The sequence below is a fragment of the Mustela lutreola genome, chromosome 7 (genome assembly GCF_030435805.1).
Source record: "Mustela lutreola isolate mMusLut2 chromosome 7, mMusLut2.pri, whole genome shotgun sequence".
NCBI classification, from domain to species: Eukaryota; Metazoa; Chordata; class Mammalia; order Carnivora; family Mustelidae; genus Mustela; species Mustela lutreola.
Window position 1 is genome coordinate 77,498,982 of NC_081296.1, and position 26,013 is coordinate 77,524,994.

Sequence of the window (26,013 nt, forward strand, 5' to 3'; positions counted from 1 at the left end):
GCTCGGGTCATGATCTCGGAGTCCTGGGATCGAGTCCCGCATTGGGCTCCCGGCTCCACGGGGAGTCTGCTTCTCTCTCTGCCCTTCTCCTCACTCATGCTCTCTCTCCCTGTCTCTCTCTCAAATAAATAAATAAAAATCTTTAAAAAAATAATAAAGAAAAGCTGCTGATAGGGGTGCCTGGGTGGCTTAGTCAGTTAAGTGTCTGCCTTGGACTCAGGTCATGATCCCAGGGTCCTGGGATCGAGTCCCGCATGGGGCTCCATGCTCATTGGGGAGCTTATTTCTCCCTCTCCCTCTGCATCTCCCCTCTGCTTGTGTTCTCTCACTCTGTCTCCCTCTCACCGTTAAATAAGTGAAATATTTAAAAAAAAAAAAAAAGCTGCTGATAATTTGCCCAAAGATAAGAGTTTGATAACTTAAAACAAATTTAATTCAGTTCATTCAAAATTAACAGCCTGCAACTTATATATGCCTCCTAATTTCTACTTCATATATGCTACACATTCCAAGGGAATGTATGTTTGTAGTACACCCAGACAGAGTACACACATATAAAGAGAGGTACACTAGTTAAGTACACATATACAGAAACACCACTGTGCACACTCCAGTCACTTATCAGTGAGAGACCACTACTTTAAACAAAACTGCCTTTGACAATTCCACAGGGGCCTTGAGATTGAGCATCTGAGACCTATTCTTGTGGCCCGAGCCCTCTGACTAGAGCCTAATAGCCAAAGTGCAAACCCTCCCTGGCCTCCTGTGTTTTAAGTGGACCCCAAGGAGGCCCTGGGTTGCAGTTTCTTAGGCCAAAGTTTAAAGTGCTTTTGAAAAGTGGACAAGATATGTATATATCGCTAGGTCTAGAGCAGAGCCCAGTCTCAAGGGACAGGCACCACCCAGTGGGGAGATTGACTAGATCCTGTCGCCTCAGTCACGTGGAAGCAGTAATTTTGACATATTCCAGTTAGTCACAGCTGAGGTTCCAGCATGACTCAGCTAAGTTCAGGATTGAGTCTTACTGTTTTATGCTCTTTGTGTGAAGACAGGCCTCCAAACAAGTGTGGCCGCTAGGCCAGAGAGACCTCGACATCAACCCTGCCCTCGCCTTACCAATCATGGGCTGAAGGATATTCTCTAACACCCGCACAAGTTGCTGGTAGATCTGAATAGCCAAGTCACTTAGCACCTGCCGGTACTCTGCCAGGTCAAAATTGGTGAGGCAGTGTTCGTTCTGGCGAGATGTGTTGTGTTTCATAAAGCCCTAGAATCAGAAAGCAAAGTTACTGACACCAATGAAAGAAAATGCCTCTTCTAACACCTCTGTTTGATCAGATTCCCCTTCTGTCCTCTCTCTGAAGAGTTTCCACCTGTTCCACTCTCGAAGGCCACAGAGTCATTCTCAAATGCTCTGTGTGTTTGTTTCCATCGTATTCTCCCGCCACTTATTAGCTTTTGAGTAATATCTACACTTGGCAAGCTAGAGGTTAACCCTTTCCAATAACCATGTCAGTGAAACAAAATGGGGGAACTTAATTAGAAAAAAATTAATGACTGTTTTTACTTATGATGCAACACATTTACTGCCAAACAATGAATTATCTAAAGTACTAACCTCTTAACTTCAGTTCTGTTAAACAGAGTCCTATTTGTAAATACTGCACCCGAAGGGCATACATAATCTTTTTAAAACAGACCAATTTCTACTGAGATCGGTGAATAAATAAAAAATTTCCCTTTATTATGTTTCATGGTGACCATATATGATTTCCAGTCCAAGCATAGAATGGAATTTTTTGGTGGTATTAGTTAAAATGGAAAACCAACTGTACAGGCATGTAATGTGTCAAACATTGCCTGCTTGATAAACTCCACCTGAAGTCGAGCCTCCCTACAGACTACCTGACAACACAGTCTAGAAATGGGGACTGACAGGACAGCTGATGGCCCCTCAGAGGAATTCTAGTCTATCTGTCCCACCTTCCCAGGGGCTGTATCTTACTCGTATTTATGTTTTCCATAATTTTCCAGGACAACCCTCTGCTCTAGCCTCTGGGTGCCCAGAAAATACTACTGGTCAGCTTCTCCACCTGCACTCCAGGCAAAAAATGGAAGGCATGGACAGCAGTGGGTAGGGGCACAGGCTGCAGAGGCTGACGGCTCCAGAGCCCCAGCTCTGCTCCTTCTGACTAAGAGGATCTGGGCAAGTTGATAAACATCACCAAACTTCAGTTTTCTTATCTGTAAAACTGGGTTGTAATTCCTACCTCACAGAGATGCTGTAAGAATTAAGTAACAAGAGTGTATAGAAGTGCTGTCTGATATATACTCAGTAGACCTTAATAAAGAATAATTATTAATATATCACATAGTTTTTAAGTCTATCAAACACCTGATGAACATATCACTGCAAATAAAAACAGAACATTTTTGGATCAATCTAAAGAAATATGCTTCAGTTTGATCACCTTTTATGTACTATGGAAAGCCAAAATTGATGAATTTCTTTAAATTGTTTACTATTTCTCATATCAGTCCCTGAAAAGTCCACTTTCCGCATACTGACAAGAGGTTTCACTGCTCATTAACAATTCATTAACTAATGCTCATTTTATTTCGGCTATGCTTTCTCATAATACAAACTCTCAGAGGAAGAAACTATGTTGCTCTCCAATTCACTGTTTCATAAACAATGAACATCAAACAAAGCTATGAGCTTCCAACCTACCTCTGAATGCAGGTTTCTAAATTAAAAACTGGAGGGCGCCTGGCTGGCTCAGTAGGTTAAGCATTTGCCTTCAGCTTGGGTCATGATCTCAAGGTCCTAGGATGGAGTCTTATGTTGGGCTCTCTGGTCAACAGGAAGACTGCTTTTCCCTCTTTCTCTGCCCCTTCCACTGCTCATGCTTTCTCTCTCTCACTTGCTCTCTCTCTCAAATAAATAAAATCTTTAAATTAACAAATGGTTAAATGTTCATGCTTTAAAATTTTTCCTTAAAGAGGGTAGATGAAAGTACATCATGCGGGTTTTGTAATTAAGGTTTCCTCACCTCTTCCCCACTGTACTGCTTCAAACAGTGCAAAAATCGGCATGTGTTAGAGAGCCAGAAGGAGACAGTTTCGAAATCATCACCTCTTTTCTGAAAGAGAGAAAAAGAGAGAAAAAATTCACTTTTCCTTATGGAAATAGCAACCTGAAAGTAAGCAGACACCAGAAGGCCCACTTTTTTCAGTTACATGATAATTACAAAAATAAATCACATTGCAATTGTAAATCTTACATCATTGCTAGAAAATTTCAACCCTGTGTTTGTTGTTTGGTTGTTATTTTGCTCGGCATCTATTTTCTTGCCATTAGAAAAGGATGCCCACTTAGGTGATGTTAGTTTAGCAGTCCCTTTCAGCAGTTACATGGAGTTAAAAAATTCATCATACCACAGCTTACCCCAACTCACTTCCCTCAGGATCAGGGTATCAGAAAGGTCTGAAAGCACAAAGGGATGCCCCAGACTATGAAGTGCTGAAACCCAGACTAGGTTACAAATTTGGTCAACAATAAGATACAACTCCTGAGCAGAGACTGAGAAATGGGGTAGAGGGAGTCCTGTGCAGAATAGGAGAGAGGGGAAGCTGAATGGCTCTACAGCAGGACTGGGTCTAACAACCAGCTGCTAAATCAGAACAGGGAATTGAGGTAAATACACTTCAGTTCAAAACTGGGAAGGGAGACAAACTCACATCAATTTTGAATGGCATCAAAAGAGTGCTATATGTGAGTACCCACTCTTTTTAAATTTTTAAACAATTTGGTATAATAAATAGTCAAACTAGATAAATATCTTTATGCAATTAGGATAAGAGGGTGAAAATATGATTCGGTTTTGCTGTGTTTGTAAGAGCTGACTTAGAAATTAGTAAAACTTGCAGGCTAAATGCACTATAGCAACGATACACCAAAAATGAAGTGAGTTATATCAGAAGACATTCATCAATTCTTAAATGTTAAATCTTCAGAAGCTCCATGCTTCAGTAACAAACTAACTCTATCCAAAACTGCCCGGGAGGGACGGGGAACCCGTGTTTGTCAAAGGCTCGCTCCCAGGGGCTGCAGGGAGGCTTGTGTTTCATGAGGACAGAGCTTCAGGTAGGGAAGAAGGAAAAGTTCTGGAGGTGGGCAGTGATAGCGGCTGCACAACAACGTGAACACACTTAATGCCACAGAACAGTGCACTGAAAAATGGCTAAGTGGTAAATTTTATGTCTCGTATATTTTACCACAATTAAAACAAAACAGTGCATGAAAGACACCTTAGATGTGAGAGCATCCAGTGGCTATGTTAACTAGCCACTTATCTTAATTCTGAAGGTTTTCATCCAACTTCAGTTAGATAATCAGAAAGCAAAGTACTTGGAGCACAGTCTCTTAGCTCCTCACAGAAACACGTGAGTTAAAGTTAAGTATAATGTTCACTGTCTTTCTAGAGAGGCAAGAGGATTATGCAAGGTGACTCGGTGATTACTGAGTTAGGCAGGGCTTTCTGCTCTATTACATAATTCCGCTGCCTTTCCCAAGTCTTTCCTCTCTGCTTAGTATCTGTGTGTTGCTTCTCACGTGGAACCAGGCATTTCAGGGAACAAGGAAATTATAGGGTGAGCTGAAGAATAACAGGAAGAAAAGTTGGAAGAAATATTTTAATGTTTTATCAGAAATCTTCTTTATGAATGACCCATGTCGTATTGAACTTTTTCAAAACCATTTTAACTAGAGCATCATACTAGGACCACACTAAATATTTTTAATTTACTTGTAAGATCTCAAAACAGACTATTTCTGTTTATGAACACTTAATTTACTGTGCAACTTAATGCAATTACATTAAATTAATTTTGATTACTCATCAACCTGCGCTCCATTGTACATGAAGGCATATAGACATGTTGCAAGAAAGACTGTTTCCTATAGTGGAAGTTACCAATGAAGACTGGAAAGTGTTCATATCGGGCAACTTATCCCCAATCGAAGGAAGGAAAAGACCTTGGTGCAGATTCTGTCGTCATTAATGTTCACTAGGAGAATTTTATTGAACATGAACTGACCTTTAATACTTTTTTGATGCTGTTAATTGTTGATGTTAGCAACGACCTTACTTTCTGATCATCATTCAGATAGTCAGCATGTCGGACACACATGAACAGGATATACGCTGGTAACCCTGGAATCAAGTTGACTGCCACACCACGTGGCTTCAGTTCTGAAAGGAAATGATGAAAAATAATCTTATATAACATTGAAAGTCTTTGTGAGGAAAGCTTTGTGAGATACCAAAGCACAGTTCTCATGAAAGAATTCAATCATTCATGGTTAAGAGATCATATTTAAAAAGTATATTTTAATAGTTCATCAAGTAGAGAAATTGTTAAGGGTGGGACATGCAAATCTTAGAACTTCCAAATTTGTATCTCTCGCCCTGGTTTCTCCCTTGAACTCCAGTTCCGTGTATCAACTGCCTTCTTGACACCTCTGCTTACGCATGTCAAACGGAGTCCATCCCAAATGAAACCAATGATTCCCGGTGGAACCTGACCTTCTGGGAGTTGTGCCCCTCTCAGGAAATAGGCTGTTCCAGACTTCCGGTTTCTTGGGTTATATGCTTTGTTAATATTTTGAATCCTTTGTTTTCTCACACCACACATCTAATCCAACAATAAATCCTGTTGGCTCTACCTATAAAACACACCCAGAAACTTACTTACTCTACTAGCTACCTTACAATAGGCCACCATCATCTTCTCTTGGGCTGTGGTGATGGCTTCCAGACTTGCCTCCCTGATTCATCCCCTGTTCTCCAGTAGTACCTTTTTCACACAATGATCAGAGTAACTCTATACACAAATGCCACTCTTATTCTGAAAATCTTCCAAGTAGCTTCTCTTCTCAGTCATTTATAAAATAAAAAATCTTCACTATGATCTGTGTGGTCTGGCCCTGTTCCCCTTCCCCACCTCACTGTGCTCTAGTAACATTTCTCCCTCTCATCCTAATTGCAAGAAGACATTCATCTAATTGAATTCAACATGAGTCTTCTTGCTGTTGGTTGAACATGTCAGGCATGCTCCCACCCCAGGGCCTATGTACTTACTGTTTTCTGCCTGAAACGTTCTTTCCTCAGATATCAGTATGACTTGTTTCCTTACTTCCTTTGATCTCTGTCCAAAGATTACCTTATGGAAGAGAACTTTCCTGACAACTTCATATAAACTAGTATACTTGCCTTTACTCTTTATCATTTGACCCCATAATATATATATATATATTCTCTATTCTCCCCAAGTTCCCAATATAAGACCTTTGAGAATAGGGATTATGAAACTTTATTCATTACCCAGTACCTAGAAAATGCTTAGCATTTGGTACAAGCTCACTAAATGTTTATTGAATTAATGAGTCTTTGTTAACTCTATGCTTAAAAACCACTGGCTTCTTAACATTTTTACTAAATGAAGATCATGTTAAAACTTCAGTGCCTTTGTACCTATGTATAATACTGAGCTTAATGCCATGAACCCTGGGAACATTAAATCAGGCATAACTGCCAATCACATTGCTGTCAGCCCACACCTGCCAGGAGGAATGCTATGCAAAGGCTGAACAGAGGTTTTCCCCTTTTTTAGTTCACAGCTTTTAGGCTGTGTGCACTCTTAACTCCCACTTTCCCTTAAAGAGTCTTCTGGCAGAATCAACAAGCTTATACCCCACCTTAAGCCAAAACTGCTCTAAAATGCTTCTTCCATGTCCATTTCATTAGCCCAGTCTTCTCCTTCCATGGCTAGAATCTTTCCCTTAATTCTTCTGTTTCTTTCCTATTACCAAAATGCTGTACTTAATATAGTTAGTTGTGAAAGGAAGCAAGGAAAAAAATGAAACTCAGGAAGTTAAATGGCCCAGAACTGTGGCGTTCAACTGTGGCTACACTTTAGAATCCTCTGAAAGACTTTTCTTTTTTTTATTGTGTTATGTTAGTCACCATAAAATACACCATTAGTTTTTGATGCAGTGTTCCAAGATAAAAAAAATATATGTGGGGATACCTGGGTGGCTCAGTTGTTAAGTGTTTGCCTTCAGCTGAGGTCATGAACTCAGGGTCCTGCTCAACGTGAAGCCTGCTTCTCCCTCTCTCACTCCCCCTGCTTGTGTTCCCTTGTGTGTGTGTTCGTGTGTGTGTTTTTTGTTTGTTTTTTTGTTTTGACGTGGCCAGGCTCTTCCCTCTAGAGATTCTGAGGTAACGAGTCTATGATAGGGATGATACATGAATACTTCTTAAAAGCTTCTCCAGATATTCTAATCTGTAGCCAGAGCTAAGAAGGCCTGGACTCAAAGGACCTTATAGGTAGATCCTAGGCAAGTCTCCCCGAAGTTTGACTGATAATGCATGACACGGTCAGGATGTTACTCCAACAGGATAATGCACAGTCTGCAATGATGATGCAATTAACCAATGTTGAATATTTAAAAAATTAGTGACTAGTCTTTTCCATTAATGACACATGTACCAGAAAGACATTCTATCCCATGCAGAAAATACTTGCCCAAAATCAGGTTCTTAACAAGCTTTTGTTCATCCTCCTTCTTGTATTCCAGCATTCCTTGGAAATCCTTTTCTTTCCTGGGAATGTTGACTGGACGGATGGGTTCATCAATGATCTGTCCTGGTGATATGTTCTCCATCTGGCCCACTTAATGAGAAACAAAAAGAAGAAAATGTTTTCCAGGCAGAAAAGATACAAGGATTCTACATTCCAGGAATTTTAAATGAATTCTTTAACAACAGATCTTGCCATATTTGCCACTTAATTATTTCCTCTTTAAATATTCTTTTCTGCTAAAATTAGGTGGGTAGATGGCAAAATTATATGGTAATGTCACTCCAACAGCCACTAGTACTTGGTTATTATCAACATCAAAGAACCTTACTTGATTCAAAATCTTTTTTTTTGTAATAAAGTTTACTTTGTAATAAGATTAAATGTCCCAAAGTAAGCAGTTTAACTTTTTAGTTAACTCATTAGTACCATCATAATGGTTAAAGATATTAAGACTTTAAGTCAAAGAAGGGTGAAAAGACCTAGTATTCTACAAAGAGGCAGCAAGAGCATCAAAGATTCCCTCTCACATTTAGCTCTATGAATCCAGTCATTAAAGAAAAATAACATTTACTTCAAATGCATCATTGCAATCAGTTCAAACCACATCAAGAGAGCTGGCAGAATGGTATTTCTTGGCACTAGTTGATGTGAACTGCATCATTTTTCACAGAAGCCTCATGAGGCAAAAACCTAGCTTTCTTTCCTCTGCTACCCTTATTCCCAAAGAAATCTCGAGCAGATAAAACACTTCTGTTTAATATGATTCCCTAAATATTATTCTGTTTTTTGCTTGTTTGTTTTTAGTCAAATGCTACACATCTTACCATGAAGTTGTAACCATTAAAGTACAACCACTGGTTAATGGCCCTTTCAGATGATAAAAATGGTCACTATGTTAATGGTAAGTGCTAGAGAAGAGTTATGCTAAGGAGTAAAAGAAAAAGGTCTCAAATTTCATTGCAAAATTGAGAAGTAAATGGGAACTGCAAGGGGAGGGAAAGGACACAGTCATTTTGGTGTTTGTGGAAATATATGCTAATAAGCAGGGTTTTTTATTTTTTCATCTGTAGGGGGGGGCAGTTAAGAAATCTATTTAGCGATAGACTGAGTTGAATCTGTTATCAAACAAACAATGCAGATCAGAAGCATTAGAATGTTTAACTCCTTGCTGATTCTCCAAGGTATCAGTAGTACTTCCTGTCACTCTGGGCAATTGCCTGTGTTAGTTGTGGGAAGCCAGTTCCACAGAACAAGGTTATCACGGAGAACACCAATACCTGCCAGTGTTCTTGCTTATGTGGCCGAGAGACAGCCTAGTGACACACTCGTCCACCTCAGGCTGCAGCATCACACACCAGGATTATCAGCGCGGAATATCACCACCATCCGTCAACAGTATTATCTAAAGAGTGACCATATTGTGACTGGACAAGTCAGGGCTGTGGCATCTAGTGCTTCGTGTGCATGGTAAAATGTACGTCTCTATACAGGAGACAGGAGATTCAAGCCATTTAGTGTTATACTGATTACTTCTGGAGTCGGTTTATACATAACAGCATGGGGGTCTCAGAATCAGCCCATGGTGGCATCTGCCACTTGTCAAGTATAAGAGAGTAAAGTCCCTGCCCTCTGTGGTACTAGTTGTTCTGAGGCACAGAAACGATTCTGTGAGGGGAAACAGATTCAATATATTACGTTTAACAATAAACGTACGCATTTGGGCTCTATCTAACCCCAAGAGAATGTTTTAAGCCTACTGATTTCATCCACTGATAGTGAGAGATACCATTATTTTACAGAACACTAAAGAAGGAAAAACATTGCCAGTTAAACTGCAACTCGTCAACAGTCTTTGAAAGACACAACCTAATTTAAGATGTTAAAATGTAAAAATTGAGTACCTCAGAATTTATGAAATATGGTAAATATTTTTACTAGGAGATTTTCCTTATTAAAAGAAAGCTTCAGGGGCACCTGGGTGGCTCAGTGGATTAAGCCTCTGCCTTCAGCTCAGGTCATGATCTCAGGGTCCTGGGATCGAGTCCCACATTAGGCTCTCTGCTCGGCGGGGAGCCTGCTTCCCTCTCTCTCTCTGCCTGCCTCTGTCTACTTGTGAACTCCCTTTCTCTGTCAAATAAACAAATAAAATCTTTAAAATAAATAGATAAATAAGTAAATAAAAGAAAGCTTCACTTTCTTTTTGCAAAAATCTCCAATCTAGATATTTTTGGTTCTGTACAAAAACGTCAGAGACAAAAATTGCCCTACTTTCATTAAAATTTTCTCTCGCCTTTGAATTCTCCTCAGAGATGTGAGTCTTTACAAAAATTCATAAACAAAATATGGATGTCAGCTCAACACGACCTTGATTTTATGTAGCAAGCCATCTACTAATTAAAATAAAATGTCAACCTTCATGTATGCAGCATCAGGAAAATATAAGGCCTGAAAGAAAGACCACATTCTAGTTTTCAAAGACTAGTAAGACCTTCGGGATCATTTGGTCCAATGCTACGTCTAATACATGTTTTCTTCTAGAAAGACCTGAAGCAATCCCTATTTTCATTTTCTGGATTCTTTATACTTGAGGGGAAAATATTCCTGAAATTTTTTGTCCTGGAAAAGGAAGGGAAATTGTACAACTTTTTAAAATTTATTTTTCCTCACTTTGGAACCAGAAAGTTCTTGATTCCAGGTTTAATAGAGACAGTAGACTAAATTTGTGTAAGTCAAGAGGTTATGTTGGAAACTATGACACAAAAGAGAGAAGCCAGTGATCCTTGAAGGCATGGGCTCTAGTTCCAGTTTGGCTACTTAGGAACTGAGACTTTGGCAGTCACTGATGGTTTCTGGGCCTCTGTTTTTTACTCCCACGAAATAATTAACTGATTTCTAGAATTCTTTTAGGTCTAAATTCCCTGACTCTTTGAAAGTTGAGATGCAACACCCACTCCTGGGTTAAAATATAGCACAAAGCAGATCAAATTTTGAAACACTCTCCATTTCACTTTATAACTTCTGCTAAAAATGATGTATGTTGGCGTTTTAAAAACAGGCTTCATTGGTTTCTTTTTTTAAAAAGTCTCCTTAAGTAAGGGTAGCCCATAGGAGGAGGCAAGAATCTTGCCATTTTAAACCAGAAGAATGTAAAGTATGTTATATTTAGAGAAAGATGCAAGAAAACTTTTAGTTCTTAAAAGGTACTTTTGTTGTGGAAAGTTCCCTGTTTTTTCTGTATAGTGGAGGATATAGAAATAGTAAGAGAAAATATTAGAAGAGCTTGTTTTTATTTTATTTATTTCATTTTATTTAAATATTTTATTTATTTGACAGAGAGAGCCCAAGCAGGCTCCCCCCTGAGCAAAGAGCCTGGTGCTGGGCTCCATCCCTGGACTTTGGGATCATGACCCAACAAAGGCAGACGCCAAACAGACTGTGCCACCCAGGCGCCTCGAGCTTGTTACCTTTAGTCTCTAATTTGGAGGAGGAGGACTCAGCATGAGCCCAAGTCATATACATCTATTTCATTTTATTCTTTAGATACATATAATTTAACTTGAAATATAACTTTTCTTAAGAATATGGTGTCTTTTTGTTTAACCTATGAAGGGCCTTCTCAAATGCTACTTATAGGTTTGAGAACACAGCCGGCAGGGTAGTTTAACTAATGAGATAGATTTCTGATGGAAAATGGCTTAAATTGCTGACATTGTGAAATATTGTAACCTATCTCAATTAAAATATACATATTAAAGAAAGCTGAATAAAAACTTAAAATAATAAGTGGCTTTGCTATTAGCCAAATTTTACTAATGTATTAGAAAAAATCATTAGAAGTTTAGGGACGCCTGGGTGGCTCAGTTGGTTAAGCGGCTGCCTTCAGCTCAGGTCATGATCCCAGCGTCCTGGGATCGAGTCCCATATCGGGCTCCTTGCTCCGCGGGGGGCCTGCTTCTCCCTCTGACTCTGCCTTCCACTCTGTCTGCCTGTGCTCACTCTTGCTCGCTCGCTCTCTGACAAATAAAAAAAAAAAAAAAAAAAAAAAAAAAAAAAAAAAGTTTAAAAAATAATCTACTAATTAATATCCTTAAAATCAGTTCGTTCAGGCTAATTATCTGTTGTCTAATTATCCTCTCATGACATAATTAAGAGCAGGGTTAAGAGCAGAAATGTTTTCCAAATAAATTTTTTTTAAAGTTTTGTTCATAGACATTATAGTCCATGTGTGAGTGATTTGGAGGTTCAAAATTTTAGTGTAATGTATGAGTCATGTAATATTAAAGGTTTATAAATAAATTATGACTGCAAAGTAACCTGTCTGACTTCTAAACAAATATTTCAGCATTTGTACAACCAAAAGGGTATTATCCTCTTCAAAGTAAACATCTATGTTGCTATTCTAAATATTTTGGGAACTTACTTATTCATTCAACAAACATTTAATGAATGATTATGATAGATCAGACACTATACTAGGTGCTCCTAGGTGCTATGAAAATAAGGGAAAATAAAAGGCAGTCCCCTATGCTCAGGAAGCTCATCTCCATAGAGAAAGCCAGTGATTCAAACAGAAAAATTACTGAAAGTGTGACAGTGAAAACCACAAAAAAAGTGAGCCATTGTGGTACACAGAGGCCAGAGCCATCAAGCCTGTCTGGGTGATCAGGAGAGGCTGCTCTTGAGAATGTGACATATGGCTTTGGTCCCAAAGGATGAGCAGGACTTCACCAAGAGAAGCAGAAAGACCAAACAGCAAGGACAGTTATGAGAGACCTGGCATGTTGCAAGAATGAAAACCACACAGAGTTAACATGGGAGACCCTTCTAAACATTCCAGACTACTCTGAGTGACTTTGAGAGAACAGCGGGGTAGTCAGACCGCACAGTATCCCTTTTGATCAAAACTGCACAGGTTGAAGGCAATTCCAAAGAGGATCTCTAAGTCTCTTGAACAAAGAATATTGTTGGACTAAGCTTAAAAGCTGGCTTTATCTCCATTCACTGCTATACCCCTAGCATCTAGGTATATAGTGAAGGAACACACTAATCTAAAAGACAAGATTCATTTGTATACAATAACAATTGATATTTGATCATTTTTTTCAAGGTGTTTTCCCATCATCATATATAAATCATGAAATGTTAAAAAAATCTTATTTCTTTATAATCATAATTCATTTTTTCTTGTTTCTCTTTTTTCTCCATTAGATTTTTTGAAGACACAGACTTTGTCTTGCTCATGATAGCATCCTTAATACTAACTTTAATTATAATAATAGTTAAGTTATATATAGTATTTACTATGTGTCAGGAAATACACTAAACACTTTACATTCATTCATTCATTTCCTCCTTACAAACTGTCAGGTAAACATCATTTAACATTGATCATTCCCATTTAACAAGTAGGGAAATGGAAGCATAGAGAGGTTCGGTAACTTGACCAATACCAGATGACTAATAGAAGAGCTGGGAGTTGAAGCCAAGAACCTTGGTTCCAGAATCCAAGTGCTTAACCTCTGTATTATACTGCCAAGCACAGCATCTAGCACATAGAAGATCGTCATTAGAATCTTGTTGAGTAAATTTTCTCTCTTCGCAAAGAACATTTTTCCCTCCTTAACAATGGAAATTTCCACTCCACAGAGGTCAGGTTTGCCGTTATCATCATAATATTTGCATGCACACCTGTCAGACCACTGGTATAGACAACAAAATCAAGATTTGGCAATTGTTACAAAAACATGTTGAAATACCTTCTAGTTCACCAATTTTTTTGGCAAATACTTTCAGTTGTTTTTTCAGTTTCCGAACAGTCTTATCTTGTTTTTCAAGTTGTTCCATTAGATCCTAAAGATTAAAATGAGAAATAAAACAGAAAAATCAAAATGGGCCTTCTAAAATGCACAGAGGGAAAGCAGACACAAAATCACAAGCACAACGCTGTTAGTTTTACATAAAAGCTCCAGAAATGCTCACTGGTGGAGCCACCACCTGGCTAAAATTGGCAGGCATGGAAACGCAGCTACAATAAAAGCCAAATGTTAAAATACACACTACAGTAAATCTTTTACAGCGTGATGGATAGCGGTCTCGCTGGGGAGTCTTTTTCTATGTGGGTAAAACAATTAAATGCTCATAAAATGTACTGATCTTTAGTAAAATGCTTTCTCTCAAGGGGGAGGAGGCAAAATAAATTTTGATAGATGCTCAAAAAGTTCCATGGGAAGTTTTAAGGATGGCTGAACTTAGGTTGGGTGTTTTGACTGACACCCGTGTGGGAGACCCACCCTTTGGAGAGGCTGACATGAGTCCTATAACTTAAGAGCCTTGGAGAATTAAAAGGTAACTTGAAAAAATAACCACCAAGAAAGGATAAAGAGTGATCTGCTGACCTACATCCAAGTGGCAGGTAGCATAACACACCCATAAAAATTCACAGGCGACAAAATTTTTTCTTATAGAGGAAAAAGAGGGCAATTCCAAATGCTATATATGAAAAAAAAAAAAAAAGAAAGAAAGAAAGAACCCAGTACATTCAAGGGGAGAGGGTTTAAAAAAAGTCTGTAATGACTGGCTATTTAATCAAGAATTCTCAAATCACAGGCAGTGTTAAGAGATCAATAAATAAGAAGAGAGTGGGTAACAGCAGACTCCTAGCTCAGGAGAGAAGTCAGTCAGTGCTGCCTGTATGTGGTCATTATCCGCGCTGTGGTGAAGGAGAGCATCTGCAAACACAAATAATCATTCACTTTCCAGTCCAGACAGCGCAGAATTAGATACTGGACCAAAGAGAAGAGCTGCTAACATTTCAGAGGGTTCAAAAGAGCTTCTGGGATTTGACTTTGTTTTTCAAATCCCATTTTGCTTCCATCACACTGTAAGCCTCGTGTTAATAACAAACCCGACGCGACAGTGGACACAGGACACTGACAGAGGTGACACCACCGGCTATAAGACTGCTGTGGGGAGAAACAGGTCTCGTGAAAGTGTTTGAAGAGATTCCTGAGGAGGGGTGGGCAGCAGGGTGCTCTTCAGTAAGAGAGGCTATAGGTAGCGAGGGAGACAACAGAAATGCACTCTGAGTTTACATACAATCATCCGTTTGTAAAGTGAAATCCGATAGGACTGATACTTCTTAGGGTCATCTGCATATAATTCCTCAAAATACTGAAAAAACAGGCACAACGGATATTTGTTTTTCTCTGTGTCTCTGAGGGGAATGTGACCTCTCAGCAAAATCAATTTAAAAATATTTTACAACACAAATAATGACAGTAGATGTACTCAAAAGGCTGATTTGTCATTGGCCACTGCCTTCTGATCTTTCCAGGACAGAGGATTTGAATTCTATATGAATACACACATACACATATATTTTCATGTGCTCAGAGGCTGTGGCTCAGGCACCATCAGTTAGCCAGTTAAACAGAGCAACGGCCCATATTCCTCCAAGAAAGCTGGTTATTTCACTCCTTGGATCTGCTCACAAGTTGCTGTACTTTTTTTCTGCAGCTAGCAGCAGTGACAAGGGTGAGAAAGGCAAATAAAATGGAAGTGAGAATCAGGGCAATGTTGGCACTCTTGCCTGAAGTTGGCAAGGCTGGTGAGAAGCTGTGTGTCTTCCTTCCCTCAAGGCAGCATGGGGGAGGCCTGTGGAGCATGTTCACATGTGGAGGAAGAAAGGCCATCTTCATGTTTATGTCAGGAAGTAGGTGGGTATGTGGGTTATGCAGGGTAGAGTTTCCAAAAATACTAAGCGTGGGTCCATTGGGCTTTACTATTCTGCTCAAGTGTTTCCTAAAGAGATGCACAATTAAGACCGAGAAACTATATAATGGTTTTGAAAATTGGATTATTCCCTATACTTAACTTTGAAACCACTCTCCAGAATTAGTAGTCGGGGAGGTATGGGAAGCAGCTGACCTGCAGAGGGTTTTCTAAAACTCAGAGAAACTTATGAACGACACTCTACCCCACAGAATCTAAGAGCTTAATTTACTGTCGTATTAGCTATGAAAAACTGCCAAGAAAATTAATACTGCAGACAAGGTTGCAAAAGAAATGATTAATTGACTTAGCAAAACAATTGGGAATTTGCCATCCAGAAGCATCTCGATTTCACAGTTTCGCCTTCTATTTTAGAACAGTCATTTATAAGCACAGAATTTATACACTGATCAATTATTATAATTCAGTATATTTATCAATTCTCAGGCAATAAAGCACTGTTAGTTTAACTTAAGCAACAATATACTTGAGAGTAATAAAATGACATTTCAAAAATATTCCATGATTCAAAACATTTTCCCCCACAAATTAGTGGTATTTCAGTCACTTTGGAAAGAATCTAACACTTGTCCTCACGTGCTTCTCCCATTTCCACAATGAACCCCCACATAGCAAGCTGCCTTCAGAGGGACAGACAGTGAAAAAGAAAACTTTGGGGTTTTACATCTAATTAATACAAAAGGTGGTTGAAGAGATGACACTAGTAAATGATCACTAATGGAGTTAATTATAGTAACTCAGACTGTTAAATCTTCAGGGAAAATCCAAACTGCTTTATTAAAGTTCATTAAAACCCTGAATTAAAAAAACAAAACAAAACAACTCAATACCACTTCTAAATAGCTTTTCTCAAAACCAGGCTAACACTACAATATAGATTTTATATAGGAATGTGGAATTATAACTTTTCAATGACTTTTAATGTAACAAATGTATCTATCAAACTTAAGTAGATTTACAAATCTGTAATAAAAGTTATTTTAGAAAATACTTCCTGTAAAAGAAAGAAAAAAAGGGAAGAAGAAATAACTTGGACTCTGGGCCAGCATTCAGAATCTGGCAAGGGGGAAAAAAGTCTCATTCACTGTGCTTCTGTTAGAATAAAAAATGTATAAACTTAAATCCTAATGTCCCTCCACCCTGCCCTGAGAGCTCTGGCTAACGTCAAGCAAAAGCCCTGCATGGTTCTGCCATCTCCCTTCCCTGACCGTAACTGCAACCCCTGCCTGCCCGCTGGAGATGGAGCAGGAAGGGCCTCGCTGGCTGCCTGGAAACCAAAGATCCACAAAGCTTGTCCCCGGTCTCTACTGTGACCATCACAGAGCAAACCTCCTTGCAATGGCAGAGAATCTGCCGCCGACGTGGAGGAAGCAGGTCACCTGAGTTCTCGAGGATGACAAAGCCCAGCACACAGTGCAGGGAGATCTCCGGAGCCCCCCCAGACATGCCCGAGCCTTCTGTCAGAAACATGACCTGTACACAACCTGTGCTTTTTTCGTTTCTACCCACGTAATCACATCTTCCTTACTCTGTCTCTGCTGGAGAAGAAGGGTATCAAGTGTTGGGCAGCAAGTTTTTCCCAGCCCAAACAGATGTGTCTGACCAAAAAGAAACTGGGACGGTCCCGCAGGCCCAGGCACCGCCAGCGGTGGGATGTGTGGCCCTAGCACCTCTGCTTACCAAGTTCTCGTTGGTTAGCCTGGTGATCTCGTGCTGCAGGCTGGCCTCGATGCGGGCCTCCGGGGGCAGCTGCAGGTTCTGGGCCAGCAACTGCTGCTGCCGGTTGTTCTCCTCCTTCAGGCTCTGGATCTCCCCGCGAAGGGCTTCTGCCTCATTCTCGTGGCTCCTCTTCTGGGACTGCAGCTGGGATTCCAGGAGCCTGAGGAGAAGCCACACAGGTAGGAAAGGGAGATGACATGAGAGGCTCTGCTGGCTGTGTGTGAGGCGTTAGGCTCATTCTCACGGGCAGGAAAAGCGGGGAATTTTTAGTGTTTGTGCAAACTTGACTTCGTTAAAGTCAAGAAGCTCAAACAAGGGCCAGCAATGGAAAGAAGTGAATTGCCCTCCTGTATCTTTCTGAATTGTGGACCATGCTACAAATATAACAATTCTCAAAGGCCCTAAGAGATAGTCAGGTTTAGGTTCTTTTGAAAAGTTTATAAGGAATGATGACAAACTAGCATTTAAGTTGTCAAAGACAGTACATTTGCCACAGAATAACTCTGCACGGTAGAGGACAAGCAAGATTACAAAGTCCCGATCTGATTAATTATGTCTTTAAGAATTTCAGTGTTACTTATTTCAGGCAGAGGGTATGACCAGGGTCCCATTTCTACTTTCTACTCTTATCTCTGGAGGACAGAAAGGCTGGAGTGGGACTATGAAATATATACAGATTTACCCAAATCCAGACAGATGATTCTGAAATTTCACATACATGTATTTTAAATTTGTCATTTTCTCTCTCCCCCATAAGCTTCCACATCAATAACAGAATCCTAACACGATGCGGTTTAAAACACAGATGCTCATAGGACAAACAAAGCAGTTATGGCTTCTCTCAGCAAGCACACAAGTCAGCCGTGCCTGTAAGCAAACCAGGGAGAAACAGCATCCCGCCTTCACTGTGCACCCCACTTCTGTATTCATCCCCTTTCCAAACACAAAGCAAAGTTATTGTTAGGAATTAACTAACAGGAAGAAAAGAAAGACGTTCTTTTATCCTTATCTCCTTTGTTATCAACTGCTGGGCAAAGCTACTGACGCCATGGCAAGTAAACGGTTAACAGCAGACTAAAAATATTTCAGAGATTATAAAATTCCAAGCGCACGTAAACTGAAAACACCACCGAGTTAATGACAATGGCTTGTGATTAGAACAAACAAAGCAGAATGAGGAGTCCCTTGAATAAACAGTTAAGTATTTTTAAAATTTAATCACTAACATGGTATTTTAATGAGATCTGAAAGATACAAATATCCTGAGAGCAGATGAGTGTCTGTGTTAGAAAGCTGTTGCTGTTCCAATTTTATTTGCTTTCCCCTAAACACATTTAACATGTTGAGTTCAGGTAATTATTTTCAACTTCAGCAATGCAGGAGACCCTCCTGATTTGTGGTTTCAAATGTCTGAGTTTCACAGTAATCACAGAGAATCCCAAATTAGGTGTGCAACACTGCTGCTGGGCAGCGCGGTGCTGTGCGTAAGGGCGCAGGCTCACTGCCAAGGGTGCTCATGTCCTTGAGATTGGTCATTATTCCAAACAGGAAACCACTAAGTAATCAGTGTTAATCTCTCCCTGCAGTTAGGGCTCTCCTTGAAAGGTTTTGTTTTGTTTTGTTTTCCAACTCCTAGTGAGATATGCAGAAATTTCTGCATGTGAAGGGAAGACCCTTCACTCATGGGCAGCAATTCTTATATTCACTATCCATCCATTTCAGCTCTAACTGCATCCCTTAGTGGAGAGAGTTTTTAAGAAGGTATTGGGCTGACTGAAATTCCCCCAGGAAGACAATTAAAGCAGAAGAAACATAGGAGTTAAAGTCAGAAGGCCACTGTTAGTAAGAAAAACAAGTTAATAACATTCCATTTTGAGGAGACAAATATAACCTGTTGGCTTGTTTTAAGCCTTCATAAACCAGCCACAGCTCTCCATCCTCATTCAACTCATGGCAGTCCATAGCAGGGAGTCTTCCACGCAAAGGGAACAACAATGCAAAACACAAGGGTACAGGATGGTCATGAGATGATGATGGTCAGGAGCAGCACATGGTATTCCAACTGAGTCAGCAAGACTGGTTTATTAATTACACATGGGTGTAAGACATTATCACAAAAATTACTTCTGGTTAATTTTTTAAAAAATGGGTAACATGTAACATCGCATGTCAATGGATAGAAAGTAAAGCAATAATCATGGAGCCAGAGCTACTTTTCCTACAGAATAAGAAATGACTGGAAAGGTGAGAAAGAGGTTCCGTTTTTAGCATTTTATTCAGCTAGCAAAGTGAGCTTATACATTACATATTATCTTATTAGAGACTGAGATCAACCATGACAGTCATACACATACAGAATGAAAACTTCAGTGATTGTCCTCATGGGGTACTCTTCACAATCCATGTCAAAATTAAGTTCTAAGTATTCTGAGTAGGAACTTGTTATTGCTTAATAAAATCTGCTTTCTTGCTTTTAAAACTGTCTTAAGAAATTCTTAAAGGAGTAACTTATAATTAAGAAGTTCTCAGCTTTTTGACACAACTGTTAAAAAGATTTTTTCATGTCAAAAATTAATGTTAAAATCTGGGGAAACTGCTTTTACACTATTATTTTTTTAAGATTATTTATTTGAGAGAGAGAGATAGTATGCTAGAGACAAAGAGAGCACAAGTGAGGAGAGGGGTGGAAGGAGAGGGAGAAATAGACTTCCCACTCAGCAGGGAGCCTGAAACAGGACTCAATCCCAGGACCCTGGAAACATGACCTGAGCTGAAGGCAGACACTTAACCAACTGAGCCACCCAGGTGCCTCTGCTTTAATATGAAACATGTGACATATTTTATTAAAAGCATGTATAGCAGCCCCTGGGTGGCTCAGTTGGCTAAGCACCTGACTCTTGATTTCAGCTCAGGTCATGATCTCAAGATCATGAGATCAAGCATGGTGTCAGACTCCACGTTCTGCACTGGGCATGGATCCTGCTTAAGATTCTCTCTCTCCTTCTGCCCCCAACCCTTACCCCACTCACTCTCACTCTCTTGTGCATACTCTCTCTTTTAAAAGTATGTATAAATAATAAATAATAATGACAAAGTTGATTACAGGTTTTTTTTTATACCTGGTGTATAAAAATATTTTTAAGTATCTATCATCAGACACATTCCACACCCTTCCACATGTATTACTTCATTTAGTTCTCCTAGTAACCATTGTGTATTATTTGCCACACTGCAGAGGAAGACACTGAGGCTTAGAAATAAGATACCTTAGAGGCTACACACTGGTGAGTAGGAGAGACCAGGCCTATCTGACTCCAGAGCCCAGGCTTTTACTCTTCCTACTAGACTTTTGTTAATATGATGTGTACAGAAAGCACATTCCAGAGAATGTTCTCCTATTTACCATCTCCTCCTGGAGGGTTGATCTATTTTTATGGTCTCAAATGTATTATTATACACTGATGACTTCAAAATTTATATCTCAACCCACATAGCTCTCCAATTCCAGATCTAGATGTTCAACTGCCTAATGGGTTTCTCTCCTTAGATGTCTTCCTAGCTCCTTGAGTTCATTATTTATAAATCTACTGATCATCTCCACCCTGTGCCTCCCCACACTGCAGACCCAGCATCATGAAATGGTATTACCACATCCAACAAAGTATTCACCACAGACCCTCTAGGATTCTCTATCCCTCACTCACAAATCCAAGCCACAAGGCTTACTGATTTCATCTTAGGTATCTTATGTATCTTTCAAAGTGTCCCATTTCTCTCAATCTCAACAGCCACCAACCAAGTCAAGTCACTGTAATTAGTCATTCAATTACAGTAAGAGCTTCCTAACTGGTCTTTATGCCTTCAACCGTGTTCTACTATAATCTATTCTCTAACATAAAAACCAGGAGCAGCTTTCTAAAATTCCAATATCATATCATTCTCCTACTTAAAACATTTCAACAAGTTTGTCATTGGAGTGAAGTCCAAATTGTCTTGGTTACCTCCCCAACAGTCTACAAACTCTGTAGAGTTTACAGAGTTTGCATTTACCTTACTTACTGCTATATTCCCAGTGTATGGCATAGGGCTGAGCATGAAACGGATATGCAATCTATTATCTGGTGACTAAAGAGTAGAGTGCATGGATAGACAGGGTAATAGAGCTCTTCCTATACTAACACACTCTTAGATAGAAGATATGCTTATAATTTATATCACAAATTAAAATTTAAGGTTAATCAAATACTTTTTAAGCATTCTCCATTCTCACCCATAAAACAAGATAATAAGTACCTTACATGTTGCTTGGCAACATGTATTTCTGTACACCAGTCCTGATACTACACATCAGGAGACTTAGACCACACACTAAATACACAAATCCCCAAAACTGTCCTTGTCTGTGCTCATCATTGACCATGTTTTCTTAAGCATGTAGCCTGTAAGTTCAGAGTCCGAAGGCACAGAGGCTCGGTTGGGAAGTGGTTTGATAGGAAGACTAAAGGAATTCCAGAGATGAGCCACCACTTGGTGATCATCTCAGCTATAGAGAAAGTCTTCGATAAAGTTTCATCATTTAGGTGCACATCCTGCACCCTCAGTCAGCCTACCGAAGCTCTTAGGTGTACAGTGACTGAGCTAAGTGCTGTCTGTAACCTCACTCGTGTTTACAGTAAATAGGTTAAAACTAGGGTTAGGATTTTTTTCAGAACACCTTGGGAAATGTGACAAATACCTGATCTTAAATGTCAGGTCCCATCCTAGAAGTCATGGTACACTTGTAGAATGATATGGCCAACAGTGAGTTGATTTCAGATACTTCATTACTTCTTTCCTCACCAGATTTCATTACTGAAAGCTAAAGTTGTCCCTAACATTTGGGATTCACAAAAAATCAACCATCCTGAACAAAAAGTGGAAGTGACTACCCAAGACAGTTCGACAATGAACAACTGGTTTTCTTCTCAAGATGGAGACTCTAAATATACAGAAATATAATCCCTTGATGTAAACAACATACCCCCTGACAACTCTCATCAATAATGCTACCTTATATTAAAAATGAAATTTTAATTGGGAATATATTGGAAATCTTGAATTCCCTCTCAAGGTCAATGGATCTCTAATAAAGCAATATATAAACACTTTGACTTACTATACAAGAGGCTGGCTTAAAGCCTAAAGATATACATGATTATGATTAAACTAAAGTGAATAAAAAGAGAATGGATTTACCTGTTCGTTTCTTTCAAACCAATGTATGCTTGGGCTATTTCACCCTTATCTTTCATTTTTTGTACATCTTCCAAAAGTATTGTGGAATCTGTCATTGTGTTCTGAAGAGGAAAACAACACATTTCCACATTAACACAGTCAGCTCAAAATCTGGAGCACAGATAACAATTTTTTTCCTCCAGAATAGGGGGTTTTTGCATTCCTCCACATCTCTGTCCCACCAGAGCACCGGCCTAGCCCCGTGCAACTCCATGGGGTGGTCGGGCATAGGCAGTTAAGAGAAAGAGGCACCTTCAGTTTCTCCCTTGAAAATCCCTCCAGCTCTTCTATAAAGGTGGTGAGATTCTAGAGTACTACTGTCCTGTAAATAAAATCACTGATGGGCAGTGTGTGTTTTACATTATGTGAAATATATATCTATTTCAAATATGTATATATTCCATTAAGTAGTCCCTTGATGTCCTTGTCTGATAATTGGTCTATGCTATTATAATATATATACTTCAATGTGTATGCGTGTGTGTGTGTGTGTGCATCTATGTGTGTGTCTATATACATACAATATATGTATATATACTTTATATATAAAAATATAGATATATTTCCAAGTATACACAAAGCATTAGAACAATAACTGGCTAAACCAAGCAACTACTGAATGAACAAAGAACAGAAGCTCTTCTTTCCACTACTTCCCATCTAGTTATAAAAAAACAAATGCCCTAGTAAAACACTGTAAAGTTTGACATAAAGCTCGTTATTCAATTAAAAACTCAGTACAAAAAGGTAAATGATATGCTTTAGCAAAATTAGAAGTTTTTTCTCACATATTTAGATATATATGAACGGGAAGGATTTAGCTCCTTGTAAATATCTACCATCTGCCGTTATTCAACTCTTTCTTCTGTTACATTATAGCATGGCATATAAGTTTTTGAAATACATTTCTGGCAGGTCAGCATTACCAATGATTTTATATAAAAAGCACTTTTCTGCTAACATCTTTACTTCCTTTTTTTATTTTTCCTTTTTGGTCTAATCTGATAACCAACATAATTTCCAAATCTTGCTTCTACTCAGCTATTCTCTGTATTTCCCAAACCAGGGCAAGAACAGACTAAGCACTACTGCTGGATAGCCTCTAGAGAATAATACATGTTAGAACCCAAGAGTCCATTCTATTTGTCTAAATAGTATATGTCTGATCTGGTAGTCAATGTTTGCTCCAAAGGCAGATCTCACAATGAACTTAATAGAATATACTTCAAAAAACATGATCTTACAGACCAATTCTGAGGTAAGTTCAAGAACAGTTCTTGATAAGAATATACTTAAAAAAAAAAATCCCACTTTTCTCCTTACAGTGTCTTTTTGTGAGCTTATAAATGCATCCTCAGAGAAGACCAAATATAATCTGATAAAAGCTATTGATAAGAGCTTATATTTTACTGAATTTTAAAAATCTTTCCCTAGACACCGCACGAAGCATTTCTTTAGCTACAATTTATATATATTTTAGTATGTCTTTCATAGAATTTTTCTATGAAAGGGAATTTTTCTATTCTACAAAGGACCAAACTCAGATTTTTAACATCTAAATAGCAACTCTCAAAGACCCAGTCCCTATATTAAATAATGCTGTATGTGTTTTCTGATATCTGAAGACCTACATGATGTACTTTTGAACTTTCAATAAATTAGGTAACTTGATCCTATATTAACTAATCGAAAGGAAAGATGAGCTTCTTGATATGCTGTTTTCCTGATGGTAAGCAGCCAGCTATTTCCCCTTTTTGCCTACCCTAAGAACTGGTGGTTGGGGCATGGGATCAGACATGGACCACCAGCACTAGGACATTCCTAATTCTCAGCTGAAAGTCTGTCTCCCCCAAGCCAGTGACCAGAAGTTTAGAAACGGTTGCACCATGTAGGAAAATCCTACCCCTTCCAGGGAGGCTGTTCTCTACTCCTGAGGCTCCGTCTCACCCTTGGCCAACAAATTCACAGCTGCTCTATAAAAGTGTGGGACAGCTATGCTTTTGGGTGTGCTCCAAGTTAAGGGACTCTTATCCTGGGTCCCCATGTTTGTGGATGGCCTACCATTACTGTTAGAGTGGGTCAGAGAACTGACTATGAATTAGAAATCATGGAGATCTCCCTGTGATCCAAACTGAAACCTACTACACCCATTATTTTTCCACTGCCACAGAGAGGGCTCAAATAGGAAATCAACTTGTAATATCAAAATAGACTTGGTGGCCAGAAGCATCAATCGCATTATTTTGGGTGAATACTTATAAACTAAAGTTTAGGATTACAAAGAAATATTTACCAAATTTTTTTTGAAAATTTTATAATTACCTTGTCATCCTGAAAATCACAAGTCAGCAAGCACAAAAAAACAAATGGAGAAAATAATGAACCTTTAGTTCCATAAATAAACCATCAATGAGAGAAAAGCAAACTATAAGAACCCCAAAATTAGCATTCATGGAACCAGCATATGGTAGACATTAATATAAATATTTATGTGATAATTCTTAATTTTCAAGAACAAGTGCTTGAAATTATTTTTGAGTTGTTTTGGTTTTTCTAATTTTTGAGTATGTGAGAAAACGACCCTCCTGCTAACGTATATGGGTAAAATTCTTATGCTAGGTGTGTGAGAGTTACAATTAAGCTCTGATAGGAGGTCATTTGTCCCAGTGAAGCCTTCCAGAATACTCAGAGAGGCTGAACTAGATTGGCTGGGCTGGATTAACACCTACCTCACTGGGTGTCACTCACTACTGCCCTGGAAAGGAGTTGTGCAAGGATGAGTGTCTTGGACTGGAAGCTGAGTAGGACAGACAGCCTTGGGTCTGAAAGGTCTCCATCTGTGTCATGGGCCTTTTTCTTAGCAAAGAACAAATTGGAGAGCAGAGGTGTTGGTGAGATAGGACCAGTCCATTTTAGGGACTAGAGACCAGCTAGTTGTGAGCTGGGTGAGTGAGAACATGTGATACCAGAGCTATGTGCTCTGTTAGCTGGATTGTTTTTATGCCCCTTGGTTCATTTTGCTTTTTCTTTCCCTTAACTTTAACTCAAGTTTCTTGTGGGAATACTACTTTGTCACAAGGGAACCAGAAAAAGGAATGGTGAGTTTGGGACTCTGCTCCAGCTGGTATGCAAACAGAGTCTTTGATCTCAAGGCCTAACCACAGTGGTAGTCATGGGAACCAAACTGAGACAGTCTTGGGGAAGGAGACACATACAGGGCCAGGCCAAGGAGAGATTCCCCTTTCAGAATCTTCTCATTTCAGACTGAATGGGTTTGAGATTTGTTTTAAAATAAAAAAGTCCATTCCTTTATGTAACTCCACTAATTCCTGAGATGTTTTTTCCCTTCCAAGCTTAGTCACAAATATCTTGTTTTCAGAATTTGACATTTTCTGGATCAGTGTTGATCTCAGATATGAGCTGCTGTTCTCAAATCCAAATGTTGCACGCAGTTTCAGCATTTTAACCACAGGCAGAACTACCATTTCTAAGAGAAGTACTCTCAGATCTTCTAGTTCATTAGGTATCATAGTCATTTTTTATATGGTATGTCATGCAGTTGGGATACTTGATTGTCTAATT

At 39.1% G+C, this 26,013-nt stretch overlaps 1 protein-coding gene across 5 annotated transcripts in view; it reads right to left on the minus strand.

The window, feature by feature from the left end:
- Window positions 1–26,013, minus strand: part of MYO5A (myosin VA) — a 204,672-nt gene that overhangs the window by 5,947 nt on the left and 172,712 nt on the right. For 2 of the 5 annotated variants that reach the window (XM_059181581.1, XM_059181577.1), the window contains 9 exons: window positions 22,393–22,493; window positions 19,049–19,129; window positions 17,119–17,317; window positions 14,743–14,817; window positions 13,404–13,497; window positions 7,591–7,737; window positions 5,101–5,255; window positions 3,054–3,143; window positions 1,117–1,267 (listed from right to left, as the gene is read on the minus strand). In XM_059181581.1, the coding sequence (XP_059037564.1) occupies window positions 1,117–1,267; window positions 3,054–3,143; window positions 5,101–5,255; window positions 7,591–7,737; window positions 13,404–13,497; window positions 14,743–14,817; window positions 17,119–17,317; window positions 19,049–19,129; window positions 22,393–22,493 (1,093 nt within the window). The remainder of the gene's footprint in view (window positions 1–1,116; window positions 1,268–3,053; window positions 3,144–5,100; window positions 5,256–7,590; window positions 7,738–13,403; window positions 13,498–14,742; window positions 14,818–17,118; window positions 17,318–19,048; window positions 19,130–22,392; window positions 22,494–26,013) is intronic. The other 3 variants (XM_059181580.1, XM_059181579.1, XM_059181582.1) reach the window with 3 other exon arrangements.